Genomic DNA, 23,858 nt, shown 5'->3' with positions numbered 1-23,858 from the left:
TTGATGCGCAAGATTTGATGCACAGGATTCTCTGCTGCAGATTTCAGTGTAAACTAAATGACTGAGCACAGCTCCTAATTGGCAGTTACAAATCATGCGCAGGATCCTGTATGTGTGAACGTACACTTAGGCTAGCTTTCCATACAGATTTTTTACTGGCGTTTTTTTTTTTTTAATCTGCCACTATAGGTTTTTCTTGCCAAATTCAGCAGTGAATCCAGTAGGAAGGAGAAGTATAACTCTTTCCTTTATATTTGCCATTCCTCTTGAATACACTTCTGGCTTTGGTTCAAAAACTGCAATGGCAGTTTTTCCCAAAAACAAAAAAGACAAAACGAGTATACAGCAAAAATCAGGAATTGCAGTGGATGAGCAGAAGAACTGAAAGTGAGACAATAAACTGATCAGAAACATAGGACACTGTTCACACTGGGACACAGAACATACAAACAGGACACCCCATTCCACAAAAGGAGTAGCCATTATAAAAAAGCCAAATAGACTACTGGCCAGTCGGCACACTCCACGTGTTATCAGAATGCTGACCCAGTAGGAAACAGAAATATAATACATGAAACTCTAGACCAGAACCATATGAGTCTTAATAGACTCCAGGATACCAAACAGGAATTATAACATACAGAGCTCGGGTAACAAGCAAGATTCAAACAGTGTGAACACAGACTAAGCAGAATGGACATAGACTAAAATGTAACACAGACTAAAATCTACAATAAACAAGACTATTTAGCTATGGCTAAAACTCAGATAAAAACACAAGATAAGTACAAAGTAAATGCTCAAGCAGACATTGTTAAGAGTATTGCACAAACAGACATAATAGTAGCATTATTGCACAAAATAACCAGCTGAGAATGCAGGAGAACGCTGGTTAAAATAGACACACCCGAGATCTCAATGCTTCTGAGCATTAACCATTCCCAAACCAGGGAGAATAGCAAACTGCTCAGAATAAACCAGTGTGGGAATACACACCTAAACAGAAAAATACAAAAACAAATAAACAGACATTACAATAGGTGTTCAAAAAGAATTATTCTATACAAAAATGAAAAATTCTGTTTTGACCTGATGATATTATTACCACTTTCTTACAATCCCCATACACTTGTTTCGTACACTACCAGCTATCTACTGCTAATCTTCTGGCTGGTAAGTTATTTGTCCACACCCACTAGTGCTAAGTAGTGCAAGCCTGATTTCTGCCAGAGAGAGAGATTTGTGTCATACAGCATAAGAAATAAGATAATGTACTAGACATGAGTCATAAATGTGTCTATGGGAAACACATTTTAGGCAAAGGCGCCTCCATACATTGGAAGGTCCCATGGGGCGGGGTCAAGGGGTGGCAAAATTAGCTTTTGCCTAGGGTGGCAAAAATCCTTGCACCAGGTCTGTTTAAATGTAAAAAGTCTGGGGGTGGTTAACAGTGCGTCCGTTCTATAGAATATTACAAAACAAACATTTACTCACCTCCTGGACTCCAGCGATGCCACCAGTGTCCTGCTGCAGTCCCTGCAGCGAACCTTTTTCTGAGCTGCAGCATGATTGTCAGGCCCAGGAAGCACCGAGACCCAATGTGTCACACTGTTGCTTAGCGAATCCCTGACTGAGCCAGGAGATCGCTGTAGCCAGCAATTTGCTGAGCATCAATGGATGCTTCCCGGGGCCAACAAGTCAGGCTGCTCCTCCAGAAGACAATCGCAGGACACCAGAGGCATCGCTGGCACACAGAAGGTGAGTACAGGTTTGTTTAGTTATATAGTACAGATAAGGGCATACTTAAAAAAAAATGATTGATAACCCCTTTAAGGAAACAAGATTTTTTCCTCTGGGTCACAAATAATAGCAAACATATTGGCATGTCTGTCATGGTCTGTGTTCACACACAGCTATTTGATTGCTTGTATGTGAACAGTTTTATGTTCCCTGGCCAGGGAATAGTTAATGCCTCTGGCTTTTTCATCCAATAGCTCCTAGGGTGTGTCTATTTATAGTCAGCTCAGCTTAGCTTCAGGGCTGGTGATTGACTTCTTTAAATCCAAACTTGCTAAGATGCTGGACATGCTGCATGGAGCTCTTGGTGAAACACTTTGTTTGAGCTTTTAATCTACTATTTTGCTTTAGCATGCACTTTTTATTTTCTGGCTTTAGCCATGGTTAGGTGGCATGCTTATAGTGGATTTTAATCTGTGTTTGTATAGTTGGTTTTAGGATTTGTATATCTTTTCTGCTATGTGTCTGTTCACACTGTGTTTTCTCTTGTATCCGTTCTTATGAAGTTCTGTGTTTTTATATTTCTGTTTTCCTACTGGGTCAGCTTCTGACCACACTGTGGAGTGTGCCACTGGCCAGTAGTCTATTTGGATTTATTATTAATGGCTACTTCTTGTGTTCAGTGTGAAAAGTGTTCTATAATTATATCCTGTGTATTTAGGCATCCCTGTTACCTGTCCATGGGGACTCAGATGGTATTGTTATTCCTGCGTCTACTGGAGGTGTTCTGAAGGGATTGCGATTATTCCAGTCTTGTGTTCAGTGTGAACAGTGTTCTATAAATATATCCTGTGTATCTAGGCATCACTGTTACCTGTCCATGGGGACTCCGTGTCTACTGGAGGTTTTATGTGGGATTGCGATAATTCCTGTTTAGTGATAGATCCCGTTTACCTGTCCGTGGGAACTCAGAGGTTATTGTTATTCCTGTGTCTACCGGAAGTTTTTCTAGGGGAATAAGCTTATTCCTGTTTTGTTCTGGAGTATGTTTAGACTTATCTGTTTTCCTGTCGGGTGTTTTGATCTCTATATGTTTATTAGTTCTTTATTCAGATCTTTGCAGTTCTGTTCATGATCTATAATGTCCTCTGTTCATGACCTCTGTACCTACTTACTGATCTGTGTCCTCTGAACTTTATACTATGGAGTTCTATGTTCCTGTTATGTTTCTGGTTTGTGACCGACTATTTATTAGTATGTGTTTTTATTAGGCCCCTGCACTTTAGTTCAGGAAGGGACCGCCACCCAGTTGTCGATCCACCGTTTAGGGTGGATGGGCAAGAAGGCAGGGAGAGCAGTTTTAGGGTCAGTTTAGGGCTCACACTCCCTGTCCCCCGGTCGATTACAGACAAATATATTGTGCACCATAATTTGTGACTTTTCTATGCCCTATAATTGGTGGAAATAGCCTAATAAATTCCTACTTAAGTATTTCTCAGTGAATAAAATGTTTATAAAGGGAATAAATGTAGCCAGACTTTATGAAATATTCAGGTATAGGGTAAAATATAATGATCCTAATGTTATATGATGCTATAGTGTAATTCTGAAAACTCCTTGTCAGAAGTAATATGAAATGGTCTAATACACTGCACCATGCACATTGCAACTTGACCAAGCCAAATGTGCCCATGAGAACAGATGAAACCTTACCTTCTATGCTGTGAATCGAACTGTGAAATGAAGTGCTGAAAGCAAGGTTTGTTAAACCATATACCACAGGCTTACCTTCAGCTATTGTGACTGGACTGGATCCAAGTATTAAAATTGAGAATTAAATCAAGCAGTGCGATTTTTTTTCTATGGCAGTAATATATTATATGTTTAAAACCACTTTACAGTCTATTTCATTTCCTTGATAGTAAAGTATACTGTGCTGAAGGATGTGGGTGGTTGTGAGAACTAAAGAACCTGTTCAATGTACATCCAAAGAGCGCCATTCCTACTGTTAGTGAGCAACCTGGACTCTAATGTAAACAGAATGGGCAGTTTTTCCCACAATAAAAAAAATCCTTCATGTACTTGACAACATACAATGCAACATAATTTTTTATATATTGTTTTATTATTATATTTGTTTTTTCTCTGTAAAAGTTTAGAAATCCCATAGCATCTTCTGCAGTGATAACCAGAGCCTTTCTTCTTTTTTAGCTGGACCAAGGGCCACTGAAACACCTATAAACAATACTCGGTAAAGCTCCGCAGATCTTCAGGAAGCACCTATTTCTGGTTTTATTTATACCAGAATTAGGTGTCAATTCCAACTAAAAACGATGCCAGTCCATAGCTGGTGTGCTTTTCAGTTCAAAGGACCACTGATGCCAAACGATGCTTTTTTTGCCACTGCTAACTACAGCAGTACTAGATTGTCATATTTAATGAGACCATTTATTGGCTGTATGTAAAACAGAAAGATTGTTGAATTGAAGCATTAGGCATGTTGTAATGTTAAGGAAAATTAACGTTCATCCTCAGTTTAAAGGACATTGTTGAGATTTAAAAGGTCGTCACAAAGTATCCATCTGCTTAAGAAAAAGATCTGCACTTTACATATTTTCTGAACGTTACCAAAACAGACAGAAATGACATGTAAATTATCTATGATCTACAAACCTGGTATCGCTATGTCAATCTGGAATGCATTTAATAGACAAGGCACTCTCATAACCTTCTTTGTTGTATTTTCTTTCTGGCTCATTTTATCAACATCTGTTATGTTTATACAATATGAATTAAAACCCAGGAATGCTGTTTGTACTCAGCTACTTTTGTTGAAAATGTAAAGTCTCGGGTTTGGCAATGTTTATGTAAATCAGTGAGGCTGACACAGCCATCATAAACAAATGATTTAAATATAACAAACACATTGTTCACAGAGGAAATGTTTGTTTTCGTATTTGGCTCTGTCCTTACCAGATTGATGAAGAGTTGCTGATACTGAGGGTCTGTAGAGTATTTGTGAAGCAATGTGTTCATTCGAGCCTCATCAGGCAGCTTTTCCACCGTTACCTGGAGAAGTCCAGATAAGATATGTGTGAGAAGCAGAAAAGAAAGATCATCATCCCAATGAATTCAAAGCAAAGCAAAGATGAATGACCATTTACTCAGAGATCTTATGGGTATTGTATGAAATAGACCGTGCAAATTCTAAGCCTCAGACATCTGCAGAATTACATTTTTTAAGACCAACAAAAGGAAAAAAGATCATTTTTTTCCTTTTATTTTGCCTTACAATAAACTATAGTATTGTGCAGAGTCCTAGGAGGTCTTAATCAACCTACAAAAACCTTAACTCCATAGTATAGTAAAGTAGACACAAATGATATCCCAAAAATATGAAGTTTATTAAATATGCACAAAATATTACAAAGAACAACAAGAAGAATCCTCCCCTAAAAACATATACAATCGGACATAGTTAAAAGCATACGGTAGGGGAACACAGTAGATATATTAACATTATAAATATGGTACAGCCAATACACACAGGATACCCATAAAGTCTCTCGTATAACGTATAATGGTAAAAGTGGTGGCAGCACAAATTAAGTACAAAAGTGGCCAATATGCAAATGTATATGGAGGAATGAATGGAAGAAGAGTTCCTCTCAATGACGGCGCTGGTCCAGGATTGAATGAAATTGTTTTATTGTATACAGTGCAACGCGTTTCGATCCCGAACAGGGATCTTCATCAGGCCTGATGAAGATCCCTGTTCGGAATCGAAACGCTTTGCACTGTATACAATAAAACAATTTCATTCAATCCTGGACCAGCGGTCACGGCCGCAGTACACACAGTGACCACAAAAACTGTTTCTTCCAATCCAGATTTAAAGAGGAAATTGTATGTGTAAAGTGATTCATGAACTTTAAATTTACACAGGTCACCAGATAAAGTACTTCATATAATATCATTTCACTGTCTGTCTCCTTATGGCTATCCTGTAGCCTGTTATTGTGGAAACACTCCGAATACATTAGACATCCACTATGTGAATACAAAATTTCGCAGTCTGCAGTACAGCAACATATGATCTATTGATTTATGACTTAAAACAACACACATGCCCCCCCCTCCCCCCCTCCGAAATGTTTTACTTCGAATAGCTTCTTCAGAGGTCCAGGGAGAATGCCCATTAGCCCTAGACCTCAGGGGGGCTATGTGTTTGTGTGTTGTTGTTTTAGGTCATCTATCACCAAATCATATGTTGCTGTACTGCAGACAGTGATATTGGGTATTTTTTAGATAGTGGATGTTTAATGTATATGGGTTGTTCCCACAATAAAACGTTACAGGTTAGACATAAGTAGACAGTCTGCTAATATTACATGAAGTACTTTATCTGGTGAGCTGTGTATATTTTAAGTTCAGGAATTGCCCTACACGCATTATTTCTTCTTTTAATCTGGATTACAAAAAGTTATTTTTTAATGGGTTAGGGATGTAAAGAAAGGGCTTTTGTGGGCCCCTTTGGGCCCTTGTGTATGTAGATAACTACACAAACATAACTATGATTTAGTTGTAAGTACAGAACTATTAAACGTAATTGTAGCGAGAAAAGGAACCTTGGCACTGCTGGAGCCTCTTTGTATAAGTGCCCACTGTGGCAGCGGTCGTATCCTGCACTCCTTGTATTCAGCTACGGGTGGTGCTGAACGAGTGAATATAGAACCTGGGCAACAGTCTTTGTAGAAGAATAAATCGGAGCACTCACCCGATGGAAGCTTGTAAATTCTTCAAACTTTATTCAGCTTTGGAGCAGGTAACAGGAGCAGTGCGGGAGAGAGGATTGGCGTGGGGGGATGGGCAAACGGAGCGTGTTCCCTCAGGGGCCTGACGAAGCGCGATCCAGCGCGAACATGGTCCGTTTGCCCAACCCCACATGCCAATCCTCTCTCCCGCACTGCTCCTGTTACCTGCTCCAAAGCTGAATAAAGTTTGAAGAATTTACAAGCTTCCATCGGGTGTATATGTATATGGCGGTGACTGATCATTTACTACTGTTTTCAAATCGTTTTGACATTCCTCATGTGTTTGAGACAATAACATTGTAACCATACAGAATGTATCCCTCTACAAGTCATTCACTTGTAGCCAGCGGAAAACAAACAAAAATAAAAAGAAAATCAGAATCTGAATAACAAACAGTGAAATTTGTCCTACATAAAGTGTCCATGATAAACTTGCTTCACATACTGTAGCTTTTCAAATCAATCTTAGAAATTCAAATACAAAATATATTATAGTATGGCACAATGAGAAGCATTGTTTAAAGATGTCATCTGTCCCCATTTGAGCAGTTCTTACATCTTATGATCCTCTGTTTATAATTGTACATAATGCTTTGTCTTATATACTATTAAGAGATATAGTAGTTATTATACATACCTAATCATAACAGTGGATTATTTTACTATCTAGAATTAATCGTGATTCAGACTAAACATTTTTTAGTTATAACTCTGTTTTCCTACAGTGACAGCAAGAAATGGCAGCCGGTACAGTACCTATGGTGGTACATTAGGGTACATTCACTTATACCCTGTTTGCTGTGGATCTTATGCTGCAGATCGAACACTGTTAAATCTGTGGCACACCCAGTATGTGCAACTGCACCCTTGAACTGGTTATCCACACTTTTAAAATTGATAGTCTATTCTTGGGATAAGCCATTAATATTAAATCTGTGGGGATATCAGCCTTAGTATTTACCTTCTGAATAGATAAACCTTAGGCTAGAAAATCAATTGATCAGCTCTTTGAATTGACCACAGCACTCATTCTAATGTTGCAACATCATCATAGATTAAAGGGGTACTTTGTCCCTAGACATCTTATCCCCTTATATGGGATAAGATACGTGATGGCGGGGGTCCCGCCGCTGGGACCCCCCACAATCTCCATGCCGCACCCGGCATTCTAATCAGTTTGTTTAGAATGATGGGTTCCCGCAGCAGGAGATGTGATGACAGCGGGACCCCCACGATCAGATCCTTTGGATAGGGGATAAGATGTCTAGGGCAGGAGTATCCCTCTAAATGTGTTTATGTTGGCTCACAATGCAAGGGTATTGTATGTATTTATCTATTTATTGTATACATGCTCTAATAGATTAGATACTAGGATTTGAAGTAGTTGTTGAAGAGGGTGGTGGCATTGTGGTGATAGGATACCATGGTTAGTATGTCCAATGGTGGAACTTGAATAATTAAGGGGGCACCCTGGGGAACAATTTTTTTTTATAATGTTCTTCAGACAGGTTCTAAGACATAAAAGAACCTATAATTACCTTCCTTACTCCCCCATGCCACCATTCTTATGGAGCCCCATTTCTGCAGCACAGCACTTTTGAGATTGGGTTGAACAAAAGAAATTGCATATTCAGGCAATCTGTGGCTGAGGTGGGACACCACTATGGTCATTGACTGGCAGAGTGGGCCATTTTATGTTCATATGGCGGAAATGCTACACAACAGGACCAAGGTGTTGTGAAAACATCAGCGACAGGGAGTGAGCAAAGTAAGTTTTTTAATATGTTTTTTATGCACCTGCCTGAAGATTTACTTGAGGAAACCTGCAGTGGTAGTGGAAACTCACAATTGCTTCACCTTATGCTGGAGTACTGCAGGATCATTTTTTAGACTTGGCTATATATCACAGCCGGTGACCTGGGCTAGATATTTTTCCTGTTTGCACCAATACTACCACCTGCACTATTGGGTTGCGCTGCTTCTATGTGTGTGTGTGTGTGTGTGTGTACATATATATATATATATATATATATATATATATATATCCCTTTAATTGGAAGAATACCGATGTTTTAACATAGACAGATCCCTCCAGGACAGCACAGGATAGAGCTGGCGCACAAGACTTGAAAGGTAAAAACTGATTTATTTTACCCGGCATGCAACGCGTTTCGCTGGATAACCAGCTTCATCAGGCATGCCTGATGAAGCTGGTTATCCAGCGAAACGCGTTGCATGCCGGGTAAAATAAATCAGTTTTTACCTTTCAAGTCTTGTGCGCCAGCTCTATCCTGTGCTGTCCTGGAGGGATCTGTATTTCACAACATATAACCACAGAGACAGTCATTATGCAAAAAGTGTACAACCTTTATTAGAGTAATTATTAAGAACACATAAAATGGAACAGGTACAAACAGATAAAAAATAGGCGGCTCAAAAAAGTGGTATAAAGCTGAATAGCAGTGTTGAAAACAATTGATTGGACAAATGCCTAAATGGGTATTTATAAAAAGCCTGCTGTAAAGTCATGTAAAAATGACCAATATATGAACAGGTCTACCCACAGAGCTGTGCACCAGTGTAATTATAAGCTAATCATATAACTAGGGTTACCCATATAAAAATGCAAATCCACATAACAGATAAGGTGCAGTGTCACCAATACAATAAATGGGGTACTACCTTGTAGTGCACATAACTACTGCCAATGTATTGGCAGGTATCAGCCACCACAAACAATAGCCCACAGTACAGATAGGTATAACACCGCACATCATCCTCGTAGAAAACCAGGACAACCCTTACCACTGAGACCGCCACCCAAAACGCCGTTTTGCATAAAGCTTCTTCAGCTCATTCCCTGAAGAAGCTTTATGCGAAACGGCGTTGGGGTGGCGGTCTCAGTGGTAAGGGTTGTCCTGGTTTTCCACGCGGATGATGTGCGGTGTTATACCTATCTGTATTGTGGGCTATTGTTTGTGGTGGCTGGTACCTGCCAATACATTGGCAGTAGTTATGTGCACTACAAGGTAGTACCCCATTTATTGTATTGGTGACACTGCACCTTATCTGTTATGTGGATTTGCATTTTTATATGGGTAACCCTAGTTATATGATTAGCTTATAATTACACTGGTGCACAGCTCTGTGGGTAGACCTGTTCATATATTGGTCATATTTACATGACTTTACAGCAGGCTTTTTATATATACCCATTTAGGCATTTGTCCAATCAATTGTTTTCAACACTGCTATTCAGCTTTATACCACTTTTTTGAGCCGCCTATTTTTATCTGTTTGTACCTGTTCCATTTTATGTGTTTTTAATAATTACTCTAATAAAGGTTGTACACTTTTTGCATAATGACTGTCTGTGGTTATATGTTGTGACTTTGGTAATTTGTGATACACAGAGACATTGGTTCTTTTCTTTTGATTTACCTAAAGCCCATTTGTTGGTTAGGGATCTGTATTTGCTTCACCCTGTGTTGCCAGGAGCGGCTGCCGAGTCTCACCCGTCCAGGGTTTTATGCCTACACCATTGTTGTACTTGGTCTCAGTACAACCAACATCGGTGAGCAAGTTTGCCAATAGCCTTTTTTGATTATCTTACGATATCACACTAGGAGCGCTGTCTCCCTTTGTCTATAGTTAATGTTTTAACATAGCCTTTTTATTTCTCTATGCCAGCTATACATATTCTCAAATGATCATGATATGGTAAGTGAAAAGGGTACATAAGGAAGTCAAATTATGGGGTTGTAAAATAGTGTGTGTGTGCATGTAGGTAGCATAGGAAAACGCTCCATCCATTTTCCTCAACATCCTGTCAACATTTTCTGGCCAGTCACCTTTTAATTGTGACCAGTTAACCCACTCCTTCCTTATCTTAATCCCCAACCATCTTCTTCCTTTCTTACATTACAGTGAAGAAAAGTGTTTATATTATTTAATAACACAAACCAAAGAATAGAGTCTGGGGTTAGAAGAAGATGGGGAGAACATAGACACTTGGTGGAAGAAATGCAAGCAATTCCCAGACTTCTTCACGTTTGTAGAATTCAATCACTAACCTCTTGGTAATTAAGTACAGCTTTGCATGTATTACTATCCTCCTCTGTTTGAAATATATGACTGTTGGAAAGAAGCATGTACAGCTCCAACCTGTGCGAAATTGGAAGAAATACAGAAATTTATGAAACTGCATGAACCATTCTGACAATACAACTAAATAGTCACATAATGTTGAGCTAACTATTGTTCTTGGTTCAAGCAAGTTCTGAAAGTGTTTATTTTCAATAAACCAACACTTTATAACATGCAGATGGACCAGCATCAAAGTGACATAGTGAATGAATTATTATAGAGCACATCTAATTTCGCATCAACAAATCCCCATTTCACACGTCCTATAAAAATTATATTCATTTATCATGATCAATGTAGATTATAGAGACCAATTATCATCTAATTAGTGTATGTTCTCCATCCCTGTACGTCTGCTGTTTAACGTAAACCATATTTTTCATATTATCGACTATGACCCCCTGATTGTTAAAAAAACAAGCAAACTTATGTTCAGCAATAACAAACAGCTTCATATATTTATTAAATTAAATTATTACCTAAACCCAAAACATTTGGAGGGAGAGAATTGCCCACATTTGTTCTCTGGCTCTTACTTTACTTGTGAACATTTCAAGGAGTTCTGTGGAACTTGCATTTTAATGAAGTGATAACATACCTTCTCTAAATAGGGCAACACGGCTTTGCTCTACAGAACTCCCAACTGAATCAGCCAATAATGAATTGATGAATAACTTATGGCATGGTAATACCACTGAAATTAAGTCAATTGGAAACAAGTGGGAAAAATAAGTCATGCAATTATTTCAATATCCTGCCGAAAGAAAGCCAGCTTTGTGCTTAAACCAGAAAAAAATGCAAGTATTAATTTTGGTGTCTGTAAAAAATGTATATGTTACCTAAGGGTTAATTTTTAAGAACAATAATCAGATTTGTTAATGGGTGGTCCCTAGTTTAGGAACCTCAACTATTAGCCAGAGCGAAGTAGCTACAAGAAGTATTCTTTGCTGAAGGACCTACCACATTTGTGAATTACATTGACAGTTCAGTTATTACAATCGGGACAGTGTAATGCGGCGAGGGAATTGTAAACGCCCCCTTCCATAGGCGTGCATTGAGCCGGCGGAGCGTGATGTCACACAGGGGCGGAGCCGTGACATCACAATACTCCGGCCCCGTGATCGGCAGTCATCGGACCCGGAGCCAACAAACTCCAGGGGCTGATGGTAACGGGGTGCTGCGTGAAGGATCACGGGGGGTCCCCAGCAGCAGGACCCCGCTTCAGGACTCTTATAAGCTGTCTTAGCGCCGGAGTACCCCTTTAAAATCTTTGCAGAAATATTAGAATTGCCTGCTCTGTTGCAAATATAAAGCCACTCACGAGTTCTTATTAAGAAACAAACCTTTCTACTATGTATTTGCATCTAAAAACACATATACTGATGAACTATTTATAAATATATATTGAAGTAATTCGCAATGTAAATCAAAGACTATAATTTCCCATTCAGGCAGTAAGCAATGCAATATAACATGTATTACAGAACGCAGTCATATCCCTCGCCCTAAATCATGGTCTTCATTTTTCAGAAGAGGGTATCACAGTCTTAAAGCCCTTTATAGCTTGACCGACAGATATTTCCACCCTGTGTAATACAGTGAAAATGCAAGAACATCTTGTAAACTTGGGCTTTTTATGGGATATGACACCTTTTATTGGGAGACCGGAGCAAAAGAGCTGGAAAAGTTTGTATTCCATGGCCCACAAACTTCTCTCCTATGAAGCCTGAACACATTATAGAGATGTAACTTTTTTTCTGATTGGAAAATAGTTTAAAACAGCAGTTACTTGCTTCAGCAGTTTTGTTGGTTGGTAATGAAGTGCAGTGCTCTAAGCGGCTTCCACTGAGAATTAGCTAAAGTGTTTTAGGAAACGCAAGCACATTTTGGCTACTCATAAAAGCATATGCAAACATAAAAAGGAAACTGAATATTTATGATAGAAATATAAGAATGTCAAGCTGTACCACAGTAAGAAGGATCTGTTACATTTGGGTCAATGTCAAGGAATTTCAGATCTTTTTTAATACATTGACAATGTCACATGTAATGTTCTCACATCATCAAAATGCTGTTCACCCAATCATCGCTTGGAATATGACATATAATATATATTTGACACTTCTTTGTGATATACTTTATGCTGGATCTAGAGATGAGCGAACTTTTCAAAAATTCGATTCCGCCGATTTGCCGAATTTTCCCGAAAAGTTCATTTCGATCCGAATATTTTCGCGGTGAATCGATATTAAAAAAGGCTATTTCTAGCCTACATACAGCCTCTATAGGGGTATAGAACACTTTGCTGTGTCCTAAAACGCATATGGAGTGTGCTGGGGTAGTGAAATAATACTGTTATTCAGAATAGCATGCAGATTACCGGCATCGCTCTTAGAATCACTGCCGCACAGCAGCACAATGACAGAGCCTGGTGGTGGCATCAGTGTCAGGAGACCATATAGTGACTGAATGACATAGCGTGGACATGTTGGCAGCAAGAGGAGACCATTTAGTGGCTGAATGGCACAGCGTGGAGTTGGCTGATGCACTAGTACACTGCACACCAGGGCTTCACAATCCCCCCCAAAAAAAACAACACAATATATGACATTTTTGACAAAGATTTCTCATTGGTAGCACCCGCTATCCAAAAATTTGAAATTAACAGACCCAGGCCCCATCAGTAACCCATATATTGCCTGAAGGACACAGACCTCCAAAAACAACAGAATGAGAAATTTTTGTCAAAGATTTCTCATTGGTAGCACCCGCTATTGCGAGATCCAGCAATAACAGGGGTGTTATGGCCTCAGATGTCCTGGGTCGCACTAGCGCTCCACTGAACGGTTTAGCGTGTCTCTATCTTTAAAGGACAGGTGCGTGTTGCATGCTGAAACCAGTTCCTGATAGGGATCTGGGATTGCAATTATTTAATCTTAAAACGAGGTATTACCAGTAAGTGAGGGTCATAAGCTGGCGTTGATTAAGTCCCTGCCCTTTGTACACACCGCCCGTCGCTATAAGCGACTGGATTAGTTAGTGAGTTGGTTAGTAAGGTCCTCGGATCGGCCCAGGCGGGGTAGGAGAAGGCCCTGGCAGAGCGCCGAGAATTTAACGATCATTGTTGAAATTTGCATTAAGTGTGTATTTAGCTACTGCTAACCATACAAAAATTTAAGGCCCAAGGCCAGAGGCACCAATGAGGCAAGTAGTTCCTGAAAGACACAGAATGAGTCTGGGGCATGCATTTGCAGTACCCAAGAGGTTTTCATAACCCATTACATTTAAAGATCAATGTTTACATTTGCATTAAGCATGTATTTAGCTACTGCTAAACTTCAAAAAATTATAGGCCCAAGGCCTGAGGCACCAGGAAGGCAAGTAGTTTGTGAAAGACACAGAATGAGTCTGGAGCAGTCATTTGCAGTACCCAAGAGGGTTTCATAACCCCTTACATTTAAAGATCAATGTTGACATTTGCATTAAGCATATATTTAGCTACTGCTGAACTTCAAAAAATTATAGGCCCAAGGCCAGGAGCATCAGTTTTCCCCAAATAAGGAGCATAGTTGTCCCCCAGATTAGGCAGCATAGATGTCCCCCAGATTATGAGCATACTTGTCCCCCAGATTAGGCAGAATAGATGTCCCCCAGATTAGGCAGCATAGATGTCACCCAGATTAGGCAGCATAGATGTCCCCCAGATTAGGCAGCATAGATGTCCACCAGATTAGGAGCTTAGTTGTCCCCCAGATTAGGAGCATAGTTGTCCCCCAGATTAGGCAGCATAGATGTCCCCCAGACACTACTGGCCGGGCAGGACAGCTTTTCCAGGGCAAACTCCGCTAGTTGCGGTCAGATATCGAGTTTGGCTGCCCAGAAGTCCAGCGGATCTTCAACGGTTGTTGGCAGGGTCATGTCGAGGTAAGCCACCACCTGCTGGTTCAGGTCCTGCTCCATGTCCACCTGCTGCTGATGAGTAGCTTCACTATGCGGCTGAAGGAAGCTACTCATCAGCGACTGTAGACTCAGGCCGTGGCAGTGGAAGGTGAGCGCAGAGGGCCCCCCGAGTCAGACCTGCGAGTGGAAGGACCATGTGGCCGATAGGCATCGGCAACCGACTACTTAGAAGCTCCCGGAAGTAGGTCAGTTTGTTCTCCCTCTCAGTGGGTGTAAAAAAGGCCCCCATTCTGGGCCGGAAGCGAGGGTCTAATAAGGTGGAGATCCAGAAGTCATCGCACTGACGAATTTTGACAATTCGGGGGTCACTACGCAAGCAACTCAGCATGCATCGTGCCATTTGTGACAGTGAATCGCTGGGACTACCTGCCTCCATCTCCACTGCATACTGCCACGGTGTGTCTGGGTCCTCTGTCTCACCTCCCTCGTAATAACCCTCCAGCTCCTCTGGCTGCTCCTGCTCCTCCTCTCCTGCCCAATGACCAGAAACACCGGCCATCTCATCCACCGTAAACTGTGCTCCGCTCTGCCCCTCATCATCCTCCTCCAGTTCATCCCCCACAGGACTCATGTAGCCTTCTGATGTAGGCGCAACATCTCCATTGCCGTGACCAGCCATGTTTTCAATCATTTTTTGGAGTAAATTTAGGAGTGGAATTCGAGCGACTAACAAAAAATGTGGCTTCCTCAAAGGGCCTCAGCAAACGGTAGGTGTCACGTATGAGCTGCCACACGTTCACATTGAAGTTACACAGGGGAGTACTCCTATCTGCTTGTATCATCAAAAAATCCATGATGGCTTTTCTTTGTTCGTACAGTCTGTCCAACATATGGAGGGTGGAATTCCAACGTGTGGCAACGTCACAAATGAGACTATGTTGTGAGATACCGTTCTGACGCTGCAGCTCAAGCAAAGTGTGCTTGGCGGTGTACGAGTGGCTGAAGTGCATGCACAGTTTCCTTGCCATTGTCAGGACGTCTTGCAAATGGGGTGAAGACTTGATGAACTTCTTGACAACCAGATTCAACACGTGTGCCATGCAGGGCGAATGGTTCACACTTCCTTGTCGCAGCGCGGCCACAATGTTCTTCCCATTGTCGGTCACCATGGTTCCCATTTCCAGATTTCGTGGAGTAAGCCATACTCGGATTTTTTCCCTAATGAACTTTAGTAGTTCCTCCCCTGTGTGACTCCGTTCGCCAAGGGAAACCATGTGAAGGACAGCTTGACACCGCTGTGCCCTACACACGTGGTACTATGAAGGGCCACCGAGATTTGGACATGCAGTGGAGGCCGAGGACACGGGGGAGAAGGAGGAGGAGGAGGCGCACACTGTAAAAGGACCAACTGCCTGGGAGCCAGAGCGTGGAGGAGGAAGCGGTGTGACCTGTCCAAGTTGCTGTTGTGGCTGTGCAGGAACAACATTTACCCAATGGGCCATAAAAGACATGTATTGTCCCTGCCCGTAGTTACAGATCCACACGTCGGCACTGCCGTGCACTTTTGAACACACCGACAGGCTCAAGGACTGGCCCACCTTCTCTTGTACAAACTTATGCAGGGCTGGTACTGCCTTCTTCGCAAAGAAATGACGGCTTGGGACTCTCCACCTCGGCTCGGCACAAGCCATCAATTCCCTGAAAGCTGCAGAGCCCACCAGTTGGAAAGGGAGGGACTGCAATACCAGCAACTTGGACAGGAGCACATTCAACTTCTGCGCCGTTGGATGAGTGGGCGCATACTGTTGTCTCTTGGACATGGCTTCGCCGATCGATTGTTGGCGGAATGGCTGACTACGAGCGGAAGAAGCAGGAGCACAAGAAGGAGGGTTTGACACAATGCTCCCTTCGGCTGAGGTGGTGGAGCCTTGGCTGGATGACGGAGGGAGCGGATGGCCACTGGGTGATGCGGCAGGCTGGACTACTACCTCGGAGCCACGGTTATCCCAAGCCTCTTTATGGTGGCGAATCATTTGTTGACGCAGGGTCGTGGTGCCGAGATTGGGACCCTGGCCACGCTTCACTTTCTGCCGACAGATTTTGCATGTGACTAAGCTAAGATCCTCCGGATTCTTTAAGAAGAACAACCACACCGCAGAGTAGCTGATTTTCCCACCCGCAGTTCGCACTATTTCACTGCTATTGGCGCCGTCTCCAGAAACCCCTGTTCCACTACCTCCCTGAATGGTAGCTTGCCACGAAGCAGGTGGTCTCCCCCTGGCACGTTTGGCTCCTGAATTTTCACTACTGCCACCACCACGCTGATTGCCAACCGTGCTACCGCCTTGCTGCCTCATAGACAAAGAGCAAATCTCTTCTCCTGATGATGATGAAGCCCCGGCTTCTGCACCCGGCTCCCATCATCAAAAGATGTGTGCACGTCACTGATGTCCTCCTCGTGTTCCACAACAGTGTCTGCCTCAGGACCCTGAACAATTGAAACACCGCCTCACACGTCACTCTCCGCATCAATACTTGCCCGCCTTGCGGAGCACAGGACGCATATCTCCTCACATTCTTGGCTGCCAATTAGATGCTGACTGTCCTCTATTATATCGTCCTCACTAAATAGTGGAGCTTAACCCAAAGCATGAGATACTTCTTTGGGAGAGGGAACAGCATAGGACAAAGGCAATGGGATTACGGGGACTGCTCCCGGGCCATGCCAACTGAGGGTTGTGTCTGAGGAACCCACCGACTCTTGACTGGGGTTGTCAGATGTCGCTTGTGATGATGGGGATGAGTGTGCAAGCCAATTGACGAGGAGAGATGGGTATTAACGGGAGCTCTGGCCTATTGCTGCGACTCCTGCTGCCACTCGCCCCAAGTCTGCTGCCAACTCTGCCTGATATATGTAGGCCTCTGCCCCTTCTCTGTGCACATCCTGGCACTTCCCTGCCTGACATACTTAGTGCGTTTATGAGGGTATAGAATAGCAGCAGGCGATTACTTACGGCTGTCCTTTCAAAGTATATAGGCCCTAGACAGAATAACAGTTACTAAATAGTACACTCCTTTGTTGTATGTTTGCCCTTTGCAATGATGAGCGCACTGGTATGCGTATTTCTACGCAGAAAAAACACTTTTTTTTTTAAATACACCAGCAGGTGTATACTAATGTGTGGAATAGCACTGAATTTAGCACAGAGACAGAATAACAGGTAGTAAATAGTACACTACTTGGTTCTATGTATGCCCTTTGCAATGATGAGCGCACTGTTAAGCGTATTTATACGCAGGAAAAACTTTTTTTTTCTTTAATACACCGGCAGGTGTATAACGTGTGGTATAACACGGAATTTAGCACAGAGACAGGTAAAAAGGAAGTATATGGTACGCTATTTGCTTGTATGTAGGCCCTTTGAAATTATAAGAGCACTGAAAACGCGTATTTGTACGAAGGAAAAACTTTTTTTTCTTTAATACACCGGCAGGTGTATAACGTGTGGTATAACACGGAATTTAGCACAGAGACAGAAAAAAAGGTAGTATGTGGTACTCTATTTGCTTGTATGTAGGCCCTTTGCAATGATAAGGCCACTGGAAAAGCGTATTTGTACGCAGGAAAACCTTTTTTTTTTTTTATACACCGGCAGGTGTATAACGTGTGGTATAACACTGAATTTAGCACAGAGAGAGTAACAGGTGAAAAATGGTAAAAAGGCACTAAAGTCCACACTAATATGACTTATTTCTGAACAGCAGCAGGACCCAACAGTGCCGCACCACAAAAAAAAATTATTCCAGGGATTAAACCCTAAATTGCACTACAATTCTGAGCAGCAGAAGATTTGTGGAGCAAAAAAATACTCAATTGGGTTGAAAAATGAGGAGATAAGATGCTTCAGAAAGTTCAGGCAGCTTGGAGATCTGTATGAGGCAGCTGACAGCTATCTGCCCCTCTCTGCTGCAATGCTCAATAACGTGAATAGGAGGTTTAGCTATCAGTGATCCTTCTCAGAGTAACAGCACAGCACTCTGCACTCCTGCCTTTCCATAATGCTGATGTGACTAGCAGTTGCAGTGTAAGGCTGGGTCCACACTACGTTATGTCCCATACGGGAGCGCATACGGCAGGAGGGAGCTAAAACCTCGCGCTCCCGTATGTAACCGTATGCGCTCCCGTATGTCATTCATTTCAATGAGCCGACCGGAGTGAAACGTTCGGTCCGGTCGGCTCATTTTTGCGCCGTATGCGCTTTTACAACCGGACCTAAAACCGTGAGCTTTTAGCTCCCTCCTGCCGTATGCGCTCCCGTATGGGACAAAACGTAGTGTGGACCCAGCCTAACACTGTGGTATGAGCTATTCACACACACACACACAGTCCCGTCCTCTCCATCTGAGTGCATAGATGAAATGCAGAGAGGCAAGATGGCTGCCGATTATATAGGGGCTGTGACATCACAGGGGTCAGTGAACACTGATAGGCTGCATCTCACATGTGATTCAGGGTCAGCCCGCCTACCTTCATTCCCGCCCTCCCATAATCCCCTGACCCATGTACTCACATGTGGATCCGCCATCTTAGGTCTCCAATAGCCTGGAACGCTGTAAAATGGAGTTTAATGAAGCGATTCGTGCGATAGATAGCATATGCAAATTTCCACATGTGCGAAAATTCGCAAGCCAATCTCACACAGTAGTATTAGAGCCTTCTTTACACCACACAAGCTTTAAGCAGAGAGGGATGATCACTGTGATGTGTACTATGGAAAAAAAACGAATATTCATAATTACGAATATATAGTGCTATATTCGCGAATTCGCGAATATGCGATATTTGCGAATAAAATTTGCATTGCGAATATTCGAGAGCAACACTATTGATTAGGATTAAGGTCCCTCTAGTGACATGTGCTTCCTCTGTTTTGGTCTAGTAAAGATGAAAAGCATTTTGTTCCTCAACTCCATTACTTCAGCGGCTTGGTAACAATCTCACTGTAGTTCTTCATCCACAAATATGCACCTAATTAAGTAATTACTATTCCTGAGCCCATCGATCAAGTAACTCCATCATTAACCAGCACATGGACTCTGTTTTATTGCAGACATTAATTGAGGAAGTCGGAAGTTTCTACTTTACAAACAATAAATATGTTTAAAATCAAGACTTCATCTAAAGAGAAAACCTCCTTATGAGAAACCGGTAAAATCACAAAGTACACAGGTGTAAAAATAAAGGATATAGGAATATATAACAAACCTACTGTGGCTACTATAGTTCCATCCATCAATTAACCCCTTAAGGACTCAGCCCATTTTGGCCTTAAGGACTCAGACAATTTAATTTTTACGTTTTCATTTTTTCCTCCTCGCCTTCTAAAAATCATAACTCTTTTATATTTCCATCCACAGACTAGTATGAGGGCTTGTTTTTTGCGCAACCAGTTGTCCTTTGTAATGACATCACTCAGTATATCATAAAATGTATGGCGCAACCAAAAAACACTATTTTTGTGGGGAAATTAAAACGAAAAACGCAATTTTGCTAATTTTGGAAGGTTTTGTTTTCACGCCGTACAATTTCTGGTAAAAATGACATGTGTTCTTTATTCTGAGGGTCAATATGATTAAAATGATACCCATTATTATATACTTTTATATTATTGTTGCGCTTAAAAAAAATCACAAACTTTTTAACCAAATTAGTACGTTTATAATCCCTTTATTTTGATGACCTATAACTTTTTTATTTTTCCGTATAAGCGGCGGTATGGGGGCTCATTTCTTGCGCCATGATCTGTACTTTTTTTTGATACCACATTTGCATATAAAAAACTTTTAATACATTTTTTATAATTTTTTTTTTTATAAAATGTATTAAAAAAGTAGGAATTTTGGACTTTTTAAATTTTTTTTCGTTCACGCCGTTCACCGTACGGGATCATTAACGTTTTATTTTAATAGTTCGGACATTTACGCACGCGGCGATACCAAATATGTCTATAAAAAATGTTTTTTACGCTTTTTGGGGGTAAAATAGGAAAAAACGGACGTTTTACTTTTTTATTGGGGGAGGGGATTTTTCACTTTTTTTTAACTTTTACTTTTAAATTTTTTTACATTTTTTTTTACACTTGAATAGTCCCCATAGGGGACTATTCATAGCAATACCATGATTGCTAATACTGATCTGTTCTATGTATAGGACATAGAACAGATCAGTATTATCGGTCATCTCCTGCTCTGGTCTGTTCGATCACAGACCAGAGCAGGAGACGCCGGGAGCCGGACGGAGGAAGGAGAGGGGACCTCCGTGCGGCGTTATGAATGATCGTATCCCCGCAGCAGCGCTGCGGGCGATCCGATCGTTCATTTTAATCGCGAACTGCCGCAGATGCCGGGATCTGTATTGATCCCGGCACCTGAGGGGTTAATGGCGGACGCCCGCGAGATCGCGGGCGTCGGCCATTGCCGGCGGGTCCCTGGCTGCGATCAGCAGCCGGGATCAGCCGCGCATGACACGGGCATCGCTCCGATGCCCGCGGTTATGCTTAGGACGTAAATGTACGTCCTGGTGCGTTAAGTACCACCTCACCAGGACGTACATTTACGTCCTGCGTCCTTAAGGGGTTAAGGAGGTATTTCAGAGAAAAAAATGAATATTTCTAAATCAAATGCTAGAACGTCATACAGGTTGTTACATATTTTTCAAGCTTTCCAGAATCAGTGGCTCTATTCCCCACAGGAAGTCATGTAGTTATTTCCAATCTGACAGTGCTCCCTGCTGTCACCTCTGTGCATGTTGGGAAATGACCAAAGCACAAATAAGCCTCCATTGCAAATTTCTGCTTGGACAGTTCCCAACATGCACAGAGGTGCCAGCCGCAAAATATATATATATATATATATATATATATATATTATATTTGGTAGAGGGTTTGGAGGGCACTGCTTTTATTTTCCATTTATTAATGTGTTTCTGGATGGTAGAATAATTAGAGCGGTGTCAGTGGCCGTGGTGCTAAGTGATGCGAAGCACTAGTACAATGTAATAATAGTGGAAGAGAATAATCACTTGCACTCACCGGTCTAGTGGAAGTCTGTGTTCCGGATTATCCGTTGTGTTGGGAGACGAATGGATGAGGGTGCTCAGAGGCTAACAGCCGTTTTCGCGCACAGCCGTGCGCGAAAACGGCTATTAGCCTCTGAGCACCCTCATCCATTCGTCTCCCGACACAACAGATAATCTGGAACACAGACTTCCACTAGACCGGTGAGTGCAAGTGATTATCCTCTTCCATTATTATATATATTTTTTTTTTATTTTTTTTTTTGTCGCAGTCCAGCATAAATGCCAAGGATCTCTTAAAAGACATTGCATGTAGCTTCTTTTTTTTTTTTTTTTTGTTGATCTAGCAAAACCAAGCCAGGGTAACTATGCTGGAGGTGTGGAGTTGTGTCCCATTTCAGCATTTGAGGCCACAAATCAAATTCAAAAGATCGAGCTTATGGAATCCCGGATGATTCGGCATTGCTGGACATACGTTAACCCAGCCTAAGTGCTGTTACAAATGATGAAAAGATGACGAAAATGCCTAGCAATTACTAATACTGACCTTACTAATGTCCCTCATACGCGATAGCAAGCTGTAATCTGAATTGCCCATTCTAAGCTGCTGCACCTGTTTTGTGCTTTGGTTCTTCCGGTATATGGACCTCAATAAACAGCTCCAAAAATTACAGCAATATTAACTGACCGAGATGCTAATGTTCCAGGCCACCTAGTTAGCTTTTATAGCAAGCAAACATCAGACTGATCCTTGTTTTTATGAAATTGAAGCAAATTTGAAATGCATGTCTCAAAGCTCCATTCACGATTGTTAGCTTAGCAGGAAACCATACTGTGTGGGCGCATATTTTTAATCAAGGTCCTATTTCACTCACATAACCACTGCCTTGTGGTTTACTATTACAACAATCATCTATTTGCTGTTTTATGATACTTGGACATGTAATATTAAACTTAATGGAACAAAAAAGAATCAACTGCATTTTAGCTAAATGTAATAAGTGTTACCTAACATGCTATCTAGTCTCTAGATACTAAAAGGCAAGTGATTATCACTATGAGTTGTGTGAAGATACAGGATTGTCCAAATAATTTAGAGGTTCTGTCTCATGTACATCACGTACATGATCCAGCACCTATGGTTTGCGTACATAACTTGCCTATTTTATTCTAAGAAAGCTAAAAATATTTAACTGTCTTGTATGGGGGAGCTGTTCCCAGACATGGGAGTCGTTTTGAAGAATGGAATTGCCACTTAGACGACTTGAGTGTGCCAAAGCAGGTCTCCATTCATAGAGAGGGGGTTTGAGCATCTGTTTGCCTTAATAGCTCATTTGGACAGGAGTTTTCTTCATGAACACTGTCAAACTATTATAGCAACAATTTCCCTACAAGAGAAAGCATTCATGTAATATTGCAGAGTAACCTGTATTATAAGATTATTTGAAGTCCAATGCAGTGCCCCATGTGCTATGCTTTAAGTGGTTGTGGACTTGCACCTACATATTGACACTAACCTTATTGTACACGTAAGCACTAATGCCTACATAGTCAATGAAATTGGCCCAGGGTAAAACAAGCCATACATTGCTTCCTCCAAATATGTTGTAGAGAAGAGGCAGATCTATTCTCATCCAAATCGCTGTTCCTACCTAGGTGGCCGATCTGCCCCAAACTGCTGCCCCCAACTGGGCGATGGCCCATACAGTCACTATGTGCATGGGGTGTCAAGGGAGAATTAGACAGGCCAGCTAAGCAACACACGGACACAAACTGAAGCCACAAGGACAATTGGAGAAACTAGGGACAAGCCAGAGGGTCAAAACCAGGAAGACAGTGCAGTACAAAATCACAACAGTAAACAAGCAGGGATCAAAACATAAAGTCAGAGTCAAGTCCAAATCAGCAGACAGAGGTGAGGTCAAGAAACAAACAGAAGTCAGGTCACACAGAATGCTAGTGATGGGTGGGACCATAATCTTGGGCATTTAAGCTTGGTGACGGATGAAACCATAGTGTTCCTGTAAGCCCCATACAACCTGATTGCTTACCAGGAACAGTGCTATTCCCTTGGTAGGAACTGTACCCGTACTGTTTCCATTTGCAACACAGTCTCATTTAACTGCATGGGACTAAACTACAATACCAGGCATAGCTGAAATCTACAGTGCTGCATCTCATTTACA

General features: G+C 41.8%; 1 protein-coding gene across 4 annotated transcripts in view; it reads right to left on the bottom strand.

Moving 5' to 3' along the window:
• The window catches only part of LOC130274057 (chloride channel protein C-like), a 245,721-nt gene that overhangs the window by 62,451 nt on the left and 159,412 nt on the right, over positions 1 to 23,858 (bottom strand). For all 4 annotated transcript variants that reach the window (XR_008844224.1, XM_056521886.1, XM_056521885.1 and 1 more), the window contains exons 16-17: positions 10,625 to 10,715; positions 4,711 to 4,806 (exon numbers count right to left, since the gene is read on the bottom strand). Coding sequence is in view for 3 of the 4 variants with exons in the window: in XM_056521886.1 (XP_056377861.1) it covers positions 4,711 to 4,806; positions 10,625 to 10,715 (187 nt within the window). In the remaining variant the exon portion in view is untranslated. The remainder of the gene's footprint in view (positions 1 to 4,710; positions 4,807 to 10,624; positions 10,716 to 23,858) is intronic.

This window comes from Hyla sarda, chromosome 5, assembly GCF_029499605.1.
Source record: "Hyla sarda isolate aHylSar1 chromosome 5, aHylSar1.hap1, whole genome shotgun sequence".
NCBI lineage: Eukaryota > Metazoa > Chordata > Amphibia > Anura > Hylidae > Hyla > Hyla sarda.
This window is presented reverse-complemented; position numbering and strand designations above follow the sequence as displayed.